Below are 15,683 nucleotides of genomic sequence, written 5' to 3'. Positions count from 1 at the left end.
AGAGCGTGACCAAAGTCCGGGCCGGGGGCCCAGGGGCGCCACGCTTCGCCGCCCAGTGCTGTCGGGCTGAACATTTTCCTCACCTTGCCAGGGCTGGCACTTCTACGACTAGTCTATTGCTAGAAGGAACGTGGCTCTCGTGCTCTCCCGTGTGGGAGTAGCCTGACCGTAAGAGAACGGAGGGCCGCAGCAGAAGGGTCGCGGTCGCCCGTGGCCAAGCGCTATTATCCGGCGTTTGGAACCCAAATTTCAAGGTTGAGAGTGCATTGGTTAACTGGTGCTCCGCTCCTTTTTCTGGTCCATGATCTTCTCGTCCCCCTCCCCTCCCTTCCTTCGATTTTTCCCGTCCCCACCAGGAAGGCGACGCTAGTAAACTCAGGGCAGTCCTGGTTCAGATTCAGAACCATCTAGAGTTGGCGTCGTGCCATCTCCCCAAGTTTAGAACAGATCGAACCGGGCACGGCGAGCCACAGGGACCGTCAGAGCTGGAGCGTCGCGCCGTCATGGTCTCAGGGGACCGTGGGAGGTGGGGTTGGTGTGGGGGCCCGTTGACGCAGCCCCTTCCCGGGACGTCCACTGTATTCCAGGCTAGTCCCTGATGGCCTGCTGTGTCTCTGGCTCGTCCCTACCCTCCCTGAGCTTGGTAGACACCGGTAAAAACCGTACATGGCGAGTTCAGACTGCTATAGAGCCTTAAAAGAAGAAATCGCGCGGCTAAGCGATTGGACCACGAGGACAAGCAGCCCCGCTGAGGACTCCGCAGGGCAGGCTGCGTCTAGAGGATCCGCCGTGAGAAGCTCGCTACTACGCAAAGCAAGCTTTCTGGAATCCCAACCCACAACTGACCTGCGAGGGGTTAAAGGCGCCACGGAAAGAAAAGTAGTCCCGGCCTCACGGGAGAAAAAGTAGTCCCCGCCCCGCCCCAGCTGGGCGGAGGGACGCATCACTCAGGGGTGGGGAAAGCAGATCCACGCGCAGGGTTGCTGAGGGTGAAACTTTTCATTGACTTTGCTCACTTCGGGCCCGGGCGCGGGAAGGTGCTGGTCTTTCTTACTTACTGTCGTGGGAACCGAGAAGCCAGAAGGACAGGACTTACCCGCCGCCACATCCCGGCCCGGCCTCCATCCACCGCGCGACGGGTGCTATCCTTGGGCCCGCCATCCCCGCACGGTCGCCGGCGAGCTCGACCTCCAGAAACAGCGGCAAGAATCACATGAACTCGGTCCTCGTCCCCCTCAACGACGTAAAAGGACACCGTGGCCCTCAGCCTCGCGGCGCCGGGGAGGCTGGGCGAGAGACCTCCGTCCCGCGGCCTGCAGAGCGCCCCGTCGCGGAGACCCGAGTGAGTGCGCGGGCGAGCGGGCGGGGGGTGCCCACACCGGCCCACCGGCCCATTCCCCTGCCGCCTGTCTCTGGAGCGGCCCGTGGGGCTCTCCCTGATAACACTCTTTGATAGTAGGGTACCTAGTTCCGAGTGTGGCCCTCTCCTGGGCGGAGTGCATTTCCTCCTTGACCTCCTTCCCCATTTCTTTACGCCTCACTCTCTAGGTTTTCCTTGTTCCCCGCAAAGAAACCAAACTCCGGTCTGCGTTAAATATTTTAGGGGAAGGAAGGGGATTCGATCCTCGTTTTTCTGCCGCCTTCCCGTGTGAGGGGAAGCGGGGCGGTGATTATGAACACAGTTTGTTTCTGGCTCTTTGGGACCTCTGAGATGGGAGATTGGACACCTCCTTTTTTGTGACTGGGCCGGTTAGTGAGACTGCCCTTTCGTTGCTGAACAATTTATTGCGGCTTGATCTCTTTATAATCTTGTGTAGGCGGATAAAAGTACCCAAACAGCCTGTCCGATAGTGTATTAATTCTGTTGATCTCTCCCTATTTTTAAAACTTCCCCTTCTGTCCAGGGAGGATATACTGCGCCCTTAGCCAAAATCTAAAGAGGGAAAGGGGAGAATGGACCGAGGGACAACATACAAGCCGTCCCCCTCCCCTCCCCTGGGAGCAACCAGAACCTTACACGGCAGGCAGGCTTTAAGATCAGCAGACAGGGGTTCCGGTGCCAGTTCAGTGCCTAACCTTTTTCTCTCCTCTCCAACCACCCTACTCTGTCTGGGAGTGGGTTTCTCTTTGATTTCCTGACAACAATAAAAACCCTGTTGCTTGCCTGGGCGCCTACCCCCATCTCTCACTTAAGCACTGGGGCAAACAGCTGGTGTGGGAGGAAGGATTAGGGAGCTTTAACACCCTGCAGGGGAGGTTTGTCAAGGAGCTGGTAAGTCTGGTCCTAGGGTAGGCCTTGCAGTGGGAGGAGACTCACAATTTCTGAGTATTAGAAGATGCCCAGGTTTCAGATGTAGGGATTTTGCTTGCTTGCCTGGGAACCTCATCCCATTTCCTTTACCTGGGTCTGGTTTCTCAGACTTGTATTAGAAGTGGGGTAAAGCTTAGACCCCACTGGCTTCAGGCCTTATTGTTGACCGGGCACTTCCCCATAGCTTAACTAGGAATTTCTTTGGCCGACAGGATTGGAGAATTGGATCTAATTCCAGCCATTCCCTTCCTGGCTGTGGAGATGCTGGAGCCGTGCCTACTGGGTATTAAGTGAAAAGGGCTCATTTCTCCTTGAATACACTGTTCCTACAGCTACCCCAGACAGCGACAGCCCATTGAGAGCAAGAGGCCGGAGGGGCGGCCCTCTCTATCCCGGCCCACCTGCTTCACCCAGGAAAAGCCCCCTTAGTCGCAGAGCCCTAATTTAGTAGGCTTGGGAGGTCATGAAGGGAAAGAGGAGAGTTATTGGAGTCTAGCCTGGACATGGACGTGGAGAGAAAGGATAGCCGGTGAATGGCCTTATGGGCAGATTTATGCCAAACGTCTTCGGCGATGGGAGGGGGGAGCGCCCACTCCCCGCAGCGCGCATGTGCATCGGAAACTTTTCCTCCGCTTCGGACCCTTGGCCAGGTCCTGGTGCCGGGCATGCGCGGTCTAGCCGCCCGGGTGCTCGCATAGTGCGCAGGGAAGTGTAGTGTGCTCGAAAAGTAGGTCACGAGTCCCTACCCGCACCCGGAGGCCTGAGGACTACGGCTCCCAGAGTGCTGAGCGCGGCGCCGTCTTGGGTGAGGCTAGCCTTGGGCCCCTGAGCTCCCGAGAGAGCCCTTCCCTAGACAGGACACTTGCTATGGCCCGGGTGGTCCAGACTGTCCCGGAGGTGGTGTTAGGGAAGTCCTGCCATCTGTGTTGCCGATTGGGCTGCTGCCTCCCTGACGAGAGCGGAAGACTGATCCCGGGGGAGCTGCCTGAGCCTAGTTCTCTGTCCACGGTGGCTGTTCTCTGGACCGTGTTAAAGCGCTCCTCTACGCCTTAACCTGAATCTTGGGAATTGCTTGATTTAGGATGGTGGGCATTTGAGATACCTGAATTTTGGGGAGCGGGCAAACTAGAGATTCTTCACCATTACCTCTCCCTCTCTAAACCTCTCCCTTTCTAAAATGTTAGTCTCTCTCTCTTTTTTAAAGTCTTGTTTTTCATTTTCACTCGTTTCTCTGGAATCAGTATTGATGAAACCTTTGTGTAACTCCACAGCTCCTTGTTCCGTTTTGTCTTTCTCCTAAACACTAAAATACACATCAGCACAAGGGTTCTGAATCGAGGTTTAACCCGTGGCTGAAGTAAGAGGAAAAAAGTATTAGGACAAAAAAAAATTTTTTTCATATATCTTATGGGTATAGCACAGGCCAACCTTGAACTTCTGACTCTCCTGCCTCAACCTTCTAGCTGCTGGAATTACAAGCACTGCTCACCTTAGCTCGCTTGCAACTTCTTAGTACGTTGTCAAAATGAGATTTTACTATTAAACATTTTCTATTCTTGAGACAGTTTCTTCCTATGTAGCCCTGGCTAGCCTGTTACTTGCTATGTAGACCAGGCTGGCCTTCAACTCACAGAGATCCGCCTCTGCCTCCCGACTGACAACACGCTAGGCTACTCAGCGTTTCCTTTTTTTATTTTATCTTTATTTCTTTTTTAATTACCTTTCTAGTGTTTTGAAAAAGGTCTGAATCCTCTGCAGCTGCTCAACAAATCTGCTTGTTCCTTTTTTGAAGGGTGGTTATTTCTGAGCTTTCTAATCTCATCCTACTTCCATAAATATTTTATAGATAAGCACTAAAACTTGTCCATTGCTTCCTAAGACACAAACTCAGCCAAATGGTCACTCCTGTCTTTAGCTGGAGACAAGATTGTTCCAGGGCTTTAATCCTCTGCTCCATAAGCTTCTTGAAGTCAAAATTAGAGTCTGAGCTGGTTGAGCAGAGACTGTTGGTCTAGTCACCTGGCCTTTCTGTAAGGCTCCACACTATCGCCGTCTGTCCGAGGGAGTGTTGTGCTTCCGTGTTTGTGCAGCAACCTCACCGAGGTGTAAACGGGTGTGCAGCCTTATTGCCCGCGCTGCAAGGACGATGACAGTGGCTCTGTTGTATTTTGGGGCAAGAGGCTTATTTCCCAACGACTTTGGCCTACATTTAGAATGTTCCCATTTTGAGGCTGTACTGTTCAGGGGTTATAACTTGGAAGGCAATTATACAGCAAAATTTGAGAACATCTGGAAAAGCGTAGAAGCCCTTCTGGGTAGGATAAAAGTGTCGTGCTGACATTGAGTCCGTTTTACTTTCCCAAAAATTCTCTGGAAGCATGACCTTTAACTGTAGGTGTCGTCTTGAGACCTGATGCCCGCTTTCTTCACAGATTTTTAGTCTCCTCATGCTGTAGTAGACCACCATAGTCTTTTCAGACCTCCGCTCTTTTTTATTAACTTATTATTTTCAATTACACATCGATATGTGTATCTTCATGTGGGTATGTGCGTGTAAATGCAGAAGCCTCGGAGACCAGAGGCATCAGATTCCCTGGAGCTAGAGTTACAGAGTGTTGTGAGCCATCTGGCATGAGCCCTGGGAGCCACACTCAGGTCCTCTGGAAGAGCAGCACGTCCCCTTAACCTCTGAGTCATTCCTCTAGCCCCTAGAACCTTTTTTCAGAGGCTACCAACTCAGAAGGCAGGAGTTGCTTGAACATAGGAGTTGTTTGTTTAGTTTAGCTGGCCTGTGTTCCCATGTGGGAGAAGGCCCACAGTATAGGAACTAGCTTTGAACTTTGCATCTGGTAATGGCCCTAATCCTTATCAACTGTCCTGGACCAGGCTGGCCTCGAACTCAGAGATATGCCTGCCTCTGCCTCCCAAATGCTGAGATTAAAGGGATCTAACATCCCCTATTTTAACTAATCTTTCTTTAAACCGAAAAGTACCCTAGAACCCATCTATCTTACCTATCTTGGTCATGAGTATATGAAGAAACCAGGGTTCCCTGACTTCTGAGCAACAGCTCCCTTCTGTTTCTCAGTCCTATACTGAGGGGCACTATAAATGGGGTACTTTTGTGCTGCTGCATATGGACTCTGGGTGCCTTCTCGGTGTACACACCCCACAAGTCTTCTGAAGATTTGGTTCTCAGCATGTCCCATAAGAGCCGTTGGCTCAGGCCTGAGAATTAACATAAAAACTCAAGATTCTCAAACCTAGAGTTAGACCAGAACCAGGAAGAACATTAATCAAAATACAGCCCTAAATTCCACACAGGACAGAAAATGCCCTTGGCGGGTCATTGGTCAATCTTGTCTCTACTGTGTTCAGCAGCCATGGCTTGCCAATAGGTCTAGCTAGAGACATGCTCTGCCTTTGCCTGAGGGGACCAGCCATCAGTTCCACTTCTCCCCAAGCAGGATTCCAGAAACCATATTTTTGGGGAAAACGAGATTAAGAAGGTGGGTCACCTTCCTGAAACGTGAGGTTTGCTCAGACCTAGAGAATAAAGCTTTTGACCTCAGTGGAGCTGGCTTTGAAAGAGTCCCAAAATAACAATCCGAGTGTTTATCCTGGGCTGCCTCCTCTGCAGGATTCTCCAAACACTTGATAAATCTGATCTGGTGCCGAGGACAGGTGGTCAGACAGTCCTCAGGAGGCTGAGTGATGATGGGTCCCCAGCTGGAAGCTGTAGGGTGATGGAAAATTTCCTCCCTCTGCCATCACTGCAACCCTGCCAGAAACTGGAGATTCCCTCAGGCCACACTGCTGCTTCTCTTAATGCCCTGCCAGCCACCAAGACCCTGCTTCCTGCACTTCCCCTAGGCACCCCTGGTCCAACAGTTCCCTGTGAGATGACAGATTTTGCCTCTTTCTGGAGGATTGTGGCTTTGTCCCCATTACTGAGGCTGAGTGGAAATGTAAACTTTGGTCGCACTACCAAGTTCTTAAATTGTTTCTGTAAACTCAGACTGCGCCCAAAACATGCACACCTATGGGGTCCAGGGTGACAGAAGCCCGAGTCCCAGTGAAAAGTTGGCAGTGCCCTTCATATTCAGTGACCTGTATCACATTCAGTTTAAGGAGGGCAGCTAAAATTTTGAAACTTATGTCTTCAAGCATTTGACAGTTTTGGGGCACTACTTGATGGAGACGCTGCAGAGACAGCAAGGGCCTTCTTGGATCCAGCTGGATTGGGGGCCTAGTTTTATTCCTTAGTTATTTGATGTCATTCTGACAGTGTCCTGAATTCTCAAAATGGCAAAAAGCACAGTGCACTCCCATTTTAAGTGCCTACTAAGTACCTAGTATAGGGAAGAGCTTTCTCCTTGAACCTCAGGTTACTGATGAGGGAACTAAGGTTTAGAGAAAAAGAATTTGTCCAAAGACAGGAGTGATTATGCATGCCTGTAATCCCAGCACTTGGGAAACAGAAGCAGGCGGATCACTCTAAATTCAAGGCTAGCCTGGTCTATTATATGATGAGTTGTAAGCCAACCAGAGCTATATAGACTCAGGAAGAAAGGAGTATGATACTAGATGTGTGTGATCAAAAGCTGGTGTTTTTCCATCTGTGCTTTGTCATTGGTTACCGCACTGTCACAGCTTGGGCAGTGTATGCTGGGTGCCTTTCTGCATATGTATTCACCATGATCCTCTCCTTCTCTCTCCTCCCAGAACCCTCTGGATCATCTTCTGCTCCCGCCACTGCTCTTGGCCTGTGCACGTGTCCTGTGCTGATTCTCTGCCCAAGAGAGGATCATGCAGTTGGAGATCAAAGTGGCCCTAAACTTCATCATCTCCTATTTATACAACAAGCTGCCGCGGCGCCGAGCAGACCTGTTTGGGGAGGAGCTAGAACGCCTTTTGAAAAAGAAGTATGAAGGCCACTGGTACCCTGAGAAGCCATTAAAGGGTTCTGGCTTCCGCTGTGTCCACATTGGGGAGATGGTAGACCCTGTGGTGGAGCTGGCTGCCAAGCGGAGTGGTCTAGCAGTGGAGGATGTGCGTGCCAACGTGCCCGAAGAGCTGAGTGTCTGGATTGACCCTTTCGAGGTATCCTACCAGATTGGAGAGAAGGGAACCGTGAAAGTCCTGTACCTGGATGACAGTGAGGGTGGTGGTGCCCCAGAGCTGGACAAGGAGATCAAAAGCAGCTTCAACCCTGATGCCCAGGTGTTTGTGCCCATTGGCAGCCAGGACAGCTCCCTGTCCAACTCTCCATCGCCATCCTTTGGCCAGTCACCCAGCCCCACCTTTATTCCCCGATCTGCCCAGCCTATTACCTTCACTACTGCCTCCTTTGCTGCCACCAAATTTGGCTCCACAAAGATGAAGAAGGGTGGTGGGGCATCAAGTGGTGTAAGTGTGGCTGGCAGTGGGGCGAGTGGCCAGCAGCCACCGCAGCAGCAGCCTCGCATGGCCCGCTCACCCACAAATAACCTGCTGAAGCACAAGAGCCTCTCTTTGTCTCTGCATTCACTGAACCTCATGACAGCCAGTCCGGCCTCTCAGTCCCAGCTCTCACCCAATGCCAAGGAGTTTGTGTACAACGGCAGTGGCTCATCCAGCCTCTTCTTTGATGGGGTGGATGGCCAAGGCAACAGCACGTCAGTCCCCTTCGGGAGTAGTGGAGCTGCCACTTGCAACCACAGCAGCTTTGATGTGTCCCAGGTGTTTGGAGGTGGCACTAACAGCCTCTTCCTGGAGAAAACACCCTTCGTGGAAGGCCTCAGCTACAACCTGAACACCATGCAGTACCCCAGCCAGCCCTTCCAGCCTGTCGTGCTGGCCAACTGACCATCTTCCTGTCTGCCAGGCCAGGAGCACCCACGACCACAGAAAAGAGAACTGTACAAAAAGATTCCAATCTTCTCATTCTCACAATTAGGAAAAAGATCCGCCCAGGCACAGAGTAGGAGGGGGCTCCCAAAGCACGAAGTTGTGTCTAACTCAGCCCCTGGCTGTTTTCCTGCCTGCCTCTAATTTCATTTGGTTTGAGTTTTGTAATTTTTTTTGTTACATATAGTTTTCTCTATGACATCTTTAATTAGTGGTTTCCTATGCTAAGAATGGTCCAGATGTGAATTGCTGCTCCCCACTCCCTCCTTCATGCTCCTTTGGGATTGGTGTGTGCAAGCTCACAGGGAAGGAAGAGCAGCAGCTGGAACCAGACATACCCTGGAGCAGGGAGAGGCTGGCCCCGTGTTCATGGCCTCTACACTATCTTCTCAGGCCCTGCCACCAAATATGTCTGGCCCTTGGCTCAACTCCCCTCAGGCGGGGCCACAGGAGCTGCAGATTGACCACTTGACATCCTCCCCTAAAGCTAAATTCTGTGACTATAGGGAGGTTAGCACTTTTTCTAGTTGGAATCCTTCTCTATCCTGTGGCTCCATCCCTCATCCCTACTTGGCCTGGACAAATTATATGTAGCCCCTCTCTCCAGTGCAGCCTTTCCCCGAGGAGGTTGGGGTAGAGTATAGAGGTAGGAGTAAGTGTATGTGTTTTTGTGTGTACATTCATGCCTGTGGGTGTGTGTGGCTTGCTGTCGTGTTCTAGAGGATTCCAAGCCACGTGGACCTTCCCTCTCTGGGTATGATTCTGGGTTGCAACAAGTACTTATTTATGTACAAGGCTGGAGGATGGGCCCAGGGTGGGGTGGTAGTCCATTTGTAAGGTTGTAGGGCAGTGTATGTGGTGGGGTGATGTGGTTAAGCTTAAGAAACCCCAGGTGCATAAGGAGCTGTTTTCCATACTGCAGAGGGAAACACTTTTGTTTCTGACCAAAAAAAAAAAAAAAAAAAAAAATCTCAGCAGGGTGGGAGGAATACCCAAGCCTGACGCCTAAGAGGAGCCCTAGACTTCAGCATCTGCTGTGTGACCTTAGCCCAGGGTCGGGACAGGGAGAGAATTTAGAGTCACAGCCTGTGGTGGGCAGTACTGAGCCTTGAATTTCAAACTTGGTGATTTTTGGTTGTAGGTGTAAATGCATTTGCACCCGTCTGAGAACTTGTTGGTTCCTGTCTCTTGCCATCCTGTGTCTGCCCTCACCTGGCACTACTTGACCTTGATGCTGTGAGATATGATCTCCTGGGCAGGCAAGAGAAGCCCCTGGTTCCCCTCCTACCCCACTCTCCCCAGGGACTCCACGTGGGAACTGCTGTGGCAGCGAGTTCAGCCCAGACCGACACTGCCAACCCCATCTCCTTGCATTGGGCATTAGCTCTACCTCCCCCTGCAGGGCAAGGCCCTGAGTTCTCAGCCCAGCACCATCTGTTCCTACCTAGCCAGCCTATTCTGGGCCTCCTGTCCCTTCATCCTCAGCGCCCATACAGGTGACAGTCCTGGGTGAATAACTTCTCTGGGACAAGTTGGGTGTTGCCTTATCCCCATTTCCAGCCCCTCCTCCCACGTGCACACAGATACCACCTGCACCCAAGCCAGCTTGTTTTTCACACATGGGGAGACCAGAGCCCAGCCCCTTGTGTCTTTGAAGTAGGAAGAAAAATGAGTGTTCAGGAACATGACTCCTGGACTGGGCTTTTGGGCCCAGTTCAGTGTCTCATCGCAAATCTAGGCATTTTTGCTTCAATTTTATTTTTTTTTTAAGAAAAATAAAATAAAACTCTGCACTAATTTACCTGGTTTCGTAGAAAAACTTCTTTTTATTTTTTACATTTTTTGGTGTCTGTTTGTATTGAATAATTTGCTACATTTGTAAAATGTGAGAGGTATATAATATATGTATATTTCTAATGTAAGAAACGTAATTTTTTTCTTTTCAAGATTTTTTCTTAAAAAGAGGAGAAAAACCAATATTTTTTCAGGAAAAACAAACTTTAAAAAATAGGAACATGAAACCTTTTTCCTCCCCTTTCCCATCCTCTCTATCCCTCTCACCCAGGAGCAAAACTGTAGGTGGATTGTCTTGTTAAGAATGTCAGCTGTCAGTCCAGAATGCTGTCTTTTTCTCGATGCTGTAGCATCTCCCCCGGGGTGGGAATAGGCATCGAGGCAGCCATAGAGAGGAACCCGGGAGCAGGGCAATGACCTTTTTTTCTCTAGTGAAGGAAAAATGCAATCAAGACATTTTGTATTCAGAACGTTGTGCAATATTTTGGAATGAGACATTGGTGTGTTTAGAGATTTAGTTTCCAAACAAAGATTGATCAAATCTGTACAGTTTATATTGTTCCAGATTTTTTTAAGTTTGTATTAAAAGCATGATATATAATAGCCTCCTGCTTACTCTTGGTTTGTTTTGTTTCTGGGGTCCCTTTGGAATGGAGAGGTGGCCACGGCTTTGGGCCTCAGGAGACTGTTAGTCACCGTCACAGTGACTCACCTCTGGTAGACGCAGTTGACCTCATGTCCCTGTGGTGTGCCCACTACCACAGTCCTTCCCACACTGCCGCCACCGCACCCTGCCTCCCCTTGTTCCTCAGCCCAAGTGCCGTACAACCAGGGCTGGGAGGATTTCTTAGGAGCCACCTGTTCCTTAGAGGCAGAAGATAAGGATGGCCCCCACCCTGCTTGGATCTGAGGTTTATACTCTCCCCTCCCCTGTGCCACTTGGTCTTTAGTATGGGCCTTTCTAAACAAATTGGCCTACTGCTTGGGTTCTCAGTGCTGACTCTGTTCATCAGAGTGGGTAGTGTTAGGCCCTGTGAAGGAAGAACCCTGGCGTTGAATACCAGGGAAGAAAAATTTGGGGCAAGGTGGGCAAGTTCTGTATTGACTCTGTAGCCAAGCCAATACTGCTCTCCCCACCCAAACATGAACTATAGCTAGGAAGCGCAAAGCCAGCTGGGTGGTGGTGGTGCATCCAGCATTTAGGAAGCAGAGGCAGACAAATCTCTGAGTTCAAGGTCAACCTGGTCTACAAAGTTCCAAGACAACCAGGGCTACACAGAAAAGCCGTCTCCAAAAAAATAAAATAAAGCACTGAAGCCAAGTATCCAACTTCTAAACAGAGCCCCAGCAGCCCTAATATCAGGACCTCTCTGTTGATCATTTTCTTTCCACAGAGCCTGTGTAGCAAAGGGAGATCCTGACAGAAGGCCAGCCTATCTCTATGCCCCATGTCCAGATTGCCTGTCAACAGGGGGTCTAGGGCAGGGGTGATATGGCCCCTCAGCCACTCATGTTTACACTAATGTAAACATAGGTCCTGACTCAGCAGGTACCATGAGCTGCTCAACTCCTTGACACATGCCTGACAGGAAGGGTGGGCAATGCCCAACCCAGGGGCTAAAATCTGGAACAACAAACCCTTCCAGTTCAAGGTAGATTTGAACAATCTGCCCCAGCCAATCTCCCATAGCATCCTCATACATTCAGTTGGCCATTTAGTCCCAGCCAGCTCAGTGGCTCTGAAGAAGTGTGAGGGAAGAGATCTGGAAGATTGAGGGGCTGCCCGGGGTCCCTCCTGCATCAAGAGGTAGAAAAAATATTCTGGGGCCAGAGACAAATGACTCAAAGGGTAAGATTACTTGCCACCAAGCTTATTTATAAAAAAATTAATAAATAAAAATAAGTGTTCTTGTAGACTCAAAGGGTCCTTCCTTCCCAAAAGGACCTGTTTGTGCACGAGATGCTGTCCTGTCCTCCGCAGGTAGAGGAGCAGGGTCAAGGCATGTAAGTACAAGGCTGTGGGAGCAGACCGACCGACACAGGAGGCTTCCTGGGAGTGGTGGAGACAATACAGGTTAGCTCCAAAAGAGCAAGACAAGGCTCCTGGAACCAGTCAGGAAGAGTAAACCCTGCCCCTCCACACGGGTTCTGGTCCCACCCTGTCACTCGCCAGCTGGGAAACCACGAGCAAACCACTCCACTGCTTCTGTGCCTCACTCCCTCCTCTCAAAGATGGGGCTACTAGTTGCACCTCCTCTGAAGATGAAATGAAATAATGGGTGGGAAAATGCTGAGCACACTGGCTGGTCTGGATCAAACAAGGCAAGTATCATTTTCGTCATGGCTTTATTGTCCATCTTCAGGCGCTCTGGCCAGCCCAGTCCAGTTCCACCTCCCTGCATCAGCAAACAGGCCGAAACCCAAGCTGGGGTGGAAAAAGAAACTTCTCAGAGCAGAGCTGAGTTGCTTCTGCCCAGCCCTTTACCTAGATGGGAGGCTGCTTGGCTCAGCAAGAGGAGAAGTGTGTTAAGCTTTCCTCTTCTCCTGGGGCCCAGCCTCTTGCCTCAGGATAGGACAAGTCTTTGACGTGTCCCTGAAACCTCCTGGGAGTTTCTCCCTGGAGAGGCAGATAGAAAAATAGGGGTGACTCACAGTGAACCCTGCTCCCTTGTCATGGCCTGCCTGAGTCAGTGTCCTTAGGCCACAGGGATGACACTCTGTGTCCTCTATCGTTGCCTTCTCCCTGTGAGTGAGCCACCAAAGAGAGCTGCACCCCCTCTTCCTGATCAGCCATGAGCCTGATCAGTCTGGCCAAGTCTTGCCAGGTCCTAGCCAGAAAGTCTCCAAGCCCCTGACTTTGAATCTAGGGAACTTCATTGCCAGTAAGAGAAGTAGGTTCTAGGTCCTGAAAGCTGCCAATTCACTGTGTGACCTTGAAATTCTCTTGACATTCATCCCATTTGTACAACAAGCAACAGTAGGGCCAGGTTCTCTTTAGCTGGGTCATTTGAGCTGTTTCCCGGCCAGTGCCTTTCCCTGCTCTAGTGAGGTGCCTGTGATGCCACTCCTGGGTAGAAAGGGTGAAATGATGGGCAAGAGCCAAGGCAAGACATGGGACTGCTAAGACACCCACCATACACAAGACCTAACCAAACTACTTCTGAGCTACCATAGAGCTGGGTAAGATTGAAAAGGAGGAAAGGGCTGGCCTGCATCCTGGTCTCTGGGTTCTTCTAGCTCTGCCCTGATCTAATCCAGTCTTTTCCATGTACAATAGTCAGCCTTCAACATGGAGCCAGGACTGCAAGCAGTGGCAGAGCACCTGCCTAACCTAGCATGCCATGGCACCATCGAAAGCCGCGGAGGCTTCAATAGAGAAGTGCTGACGCTTCTGTAGGCAGGAGGAAAGTACAGGATGAACTGCAGACAAGACTCCTGTCTCGTGAAGTAAGGTCCGCCGGACTACACACAAATGAAGAAATAAAGAGAAGAAATGTAACTCAGTGGACAGAGTGCTTGCCTAGCGTTCATGAAGCCCTGAGTGCTAGCCCTAGCACTGGTAAACTGGGGGAGCTGGTGCAGGCCTCTAATCCCAGTACCTGGGAGGTGGAGTTTAAGGTCATCCTTGACTATACCTAGCTTACATGAGACCTTGTCTGGGGTGAAAGAAAAGAAAGAAAAGAAAAGAAAAACCTACTACTTTATTTATTTATTTATTTGAGGCAGGGTATATGTAGCTTCAGCTGTCTTGGAATAAAACTCACAGAGATCCACCTGCCTCTGCCTCCCAAGTGCTGGTATTAAAAGCATGTTCCACCACTACCCAGCTTGATAATTTTTTTTTTTTTTTTTTACGAGACAGGGTCTCTCTGTAGCCTTTGGAACCTGTCCTGGAACTTGCTCTATAGACCAGGTTGTTCTCGAACTCACAGAGATGCACCTGTCTCTGCCTTCCCAGTGCTGGGATTAAAGACATATGCCACCACCACTTGGAATTATTTTTTTTTTGAGACAGACAGACAGAGAGAGAGAGAGAGAGAATCACTGTTAATGATGGCAGATAGAGACCTTGTGACCCCCTTCGACTGATAAGGGAAGAGAGGCTTCCTTGGGAACAGGCCTTGAACCAGCAAGGTGAATTACAAGGCCCCAAGCAGTAGAGAGACAGATGTTTCAAAAGGTCGGAGGCAGAAATAAGCACAGTGTGTACTCAAGGCAGGAAAACCAGAAGCACAAGATGACCTTCAAGAGGTCCTCAGGGCCACATCAGAGGTCTTTCAGCCCAGGTGGAAAGTTGGGGGCTTCTCTTATCCCCCAGATTGCATCTATGATTTGTATCTATTACTTGTTTGTATGTTTATTTATTTATTGGTGTTTTGAGAGAGACAAATTTTCTCTGTGTTACAGCCCTGGCTGTCCTGGAACTCACTTTGTAGACCAGGCTGGCCTCAAAGTCAGAGCTTCACCTGCCTTTGCCTCCTGAGTGCTGGATTAATGGTGTGGACCACAACTGACCTGCTACAGGTTGCCTCTTTTATAACTGAACTTTTCTTTCATGTAGTCAACTGACAAACCTTTCCAGAACCCTCCTTTATGATAGGCTCTGAGCTTGCTGAGAAGAAGCTCCAGGCCCTGTGCTTAGGGTATGATGGGGTAGTCTGGTGGGAGGAAATGGGAACTAAGCCTGTCATCCTACCTTCAACGCTCTGAGCAGATCCATGCCAGAGGAAAGTTGAGGGAGCAATGAAAGCCTAGGAGGCTCCCACCTGGCTCTGATAGGCTTTTCAAGGGGTGGAAGGGTGGATAAAAGCAAGCAGGGGAGGAAATAGGGCCAGCCAGCGCATGTGCCAAGTGCCACAATGGAACCTGGTGAGATCCCTTGGGCTTAGTATTGAGAGGACCCTGGGGGTGGGGTGGGGTGGGGAGAAGTTGGTGGTGAAGGCATTGGAAGAACAAAACCCAAGGTTAGGCCAGTGTGGTGGCACATGCCTTTAATCCCATCATTTGGAAGGCAGAAGCAGGAGGATCTCTGTGAGTCAGAGGCCAGCCTGTTCTACAAAGTGAGTTCCAGGACAGCCAGGGGTACCAAACGAAAAAAAAAAAAAAGACTCAAGGTTAGAGGAGGTGAAGCCATGAGCACACGAGCATAGCACGTGTAGAAGGCTCCACGAAGCCACCAGGGTCAGTCAGAGTACAGAAATGGAGAGTCTCAAACTGTGATGGAATGGCACCTGCCACCAGCCTGACAGTTCTGAGCCCTGGGACCTGCACGGTGGAACCCAGCAAGTTGTCCTTGATTCCACAAGTGTGTTGTCGTTCATGATGCCCCCTGCCATACCCCACACAATATATAAATCAATAGATGTAACTTTAAAAAATCAAGAAAAGAGGAAAGTCAGGAACGGTGGCACACATGCATGCCTCCTGCAGCTCTGAAGAGGCAGAAGGAGGAATGTGAAAAGTTCAAGGCTAGCCTGGGCTACAGAGCCGGTTCCAGGCCTGCCAGGACCTTTCACAAGGAAACAAACAAACAAATAAAGCACAGAGGGGACCTTTGTGATCATCATGTGCTTACCAGATGATCTATTTCTTTTTTAAAAAAAATATTTATTTATTATGTATACAATATTCTGTCTGTGTGTATGCCTGCATGCTAGAAGAGGGCACCAGACCCCATTACAGATGGTTG

At 50.2% G+C, this 15,683-nt stretch overlaps 1 protein-coding gene across 1 annotated transcript; it reads left to right on the top strand.

Moving 5' to 3' along the window:
- Positions 1-949: 949 nt before the first annotated feature.
- Positions 950-10,597, top strand: Tob2 (transducer of ERBB2, 2). Its single transcript, XM_048445084.3, has 2 exons — positions 950-1,342; positions 7,037-10,597. Exon 2 carries the CDS (start codon positions 7,121-7,123, stop codon positions 8,156-8,158), a length of 1,038 nt encoding a protein of 345 aa, XP_048301041.2. The 5' UTR covers positions 950-1,342; positions 7,037-7,120; the 3' UTR covers positions 8,159-10,597.
- The last annotated feature ends 5,086 nt before the right edge of the window (positions 10,598-15,683 follow it).

Source organism: Myodes glareolus, chromosome 19 (genome assembly GCF_982192425.1).
Source record: "Myodes glareolus chromosome 19, mMyoGla1.1, whole genome shotgun sequence".
NCBI classification, from domain to species: domain Eukaryota; kingdom Metazoa; phylum Chordata; class Mammalia; order Rodentia; family Cricetidae; genus Myodes; species Myodes glareolus.
This window is presented reverse-complemented; position numbering and strand designations above follow the sequence as displayed.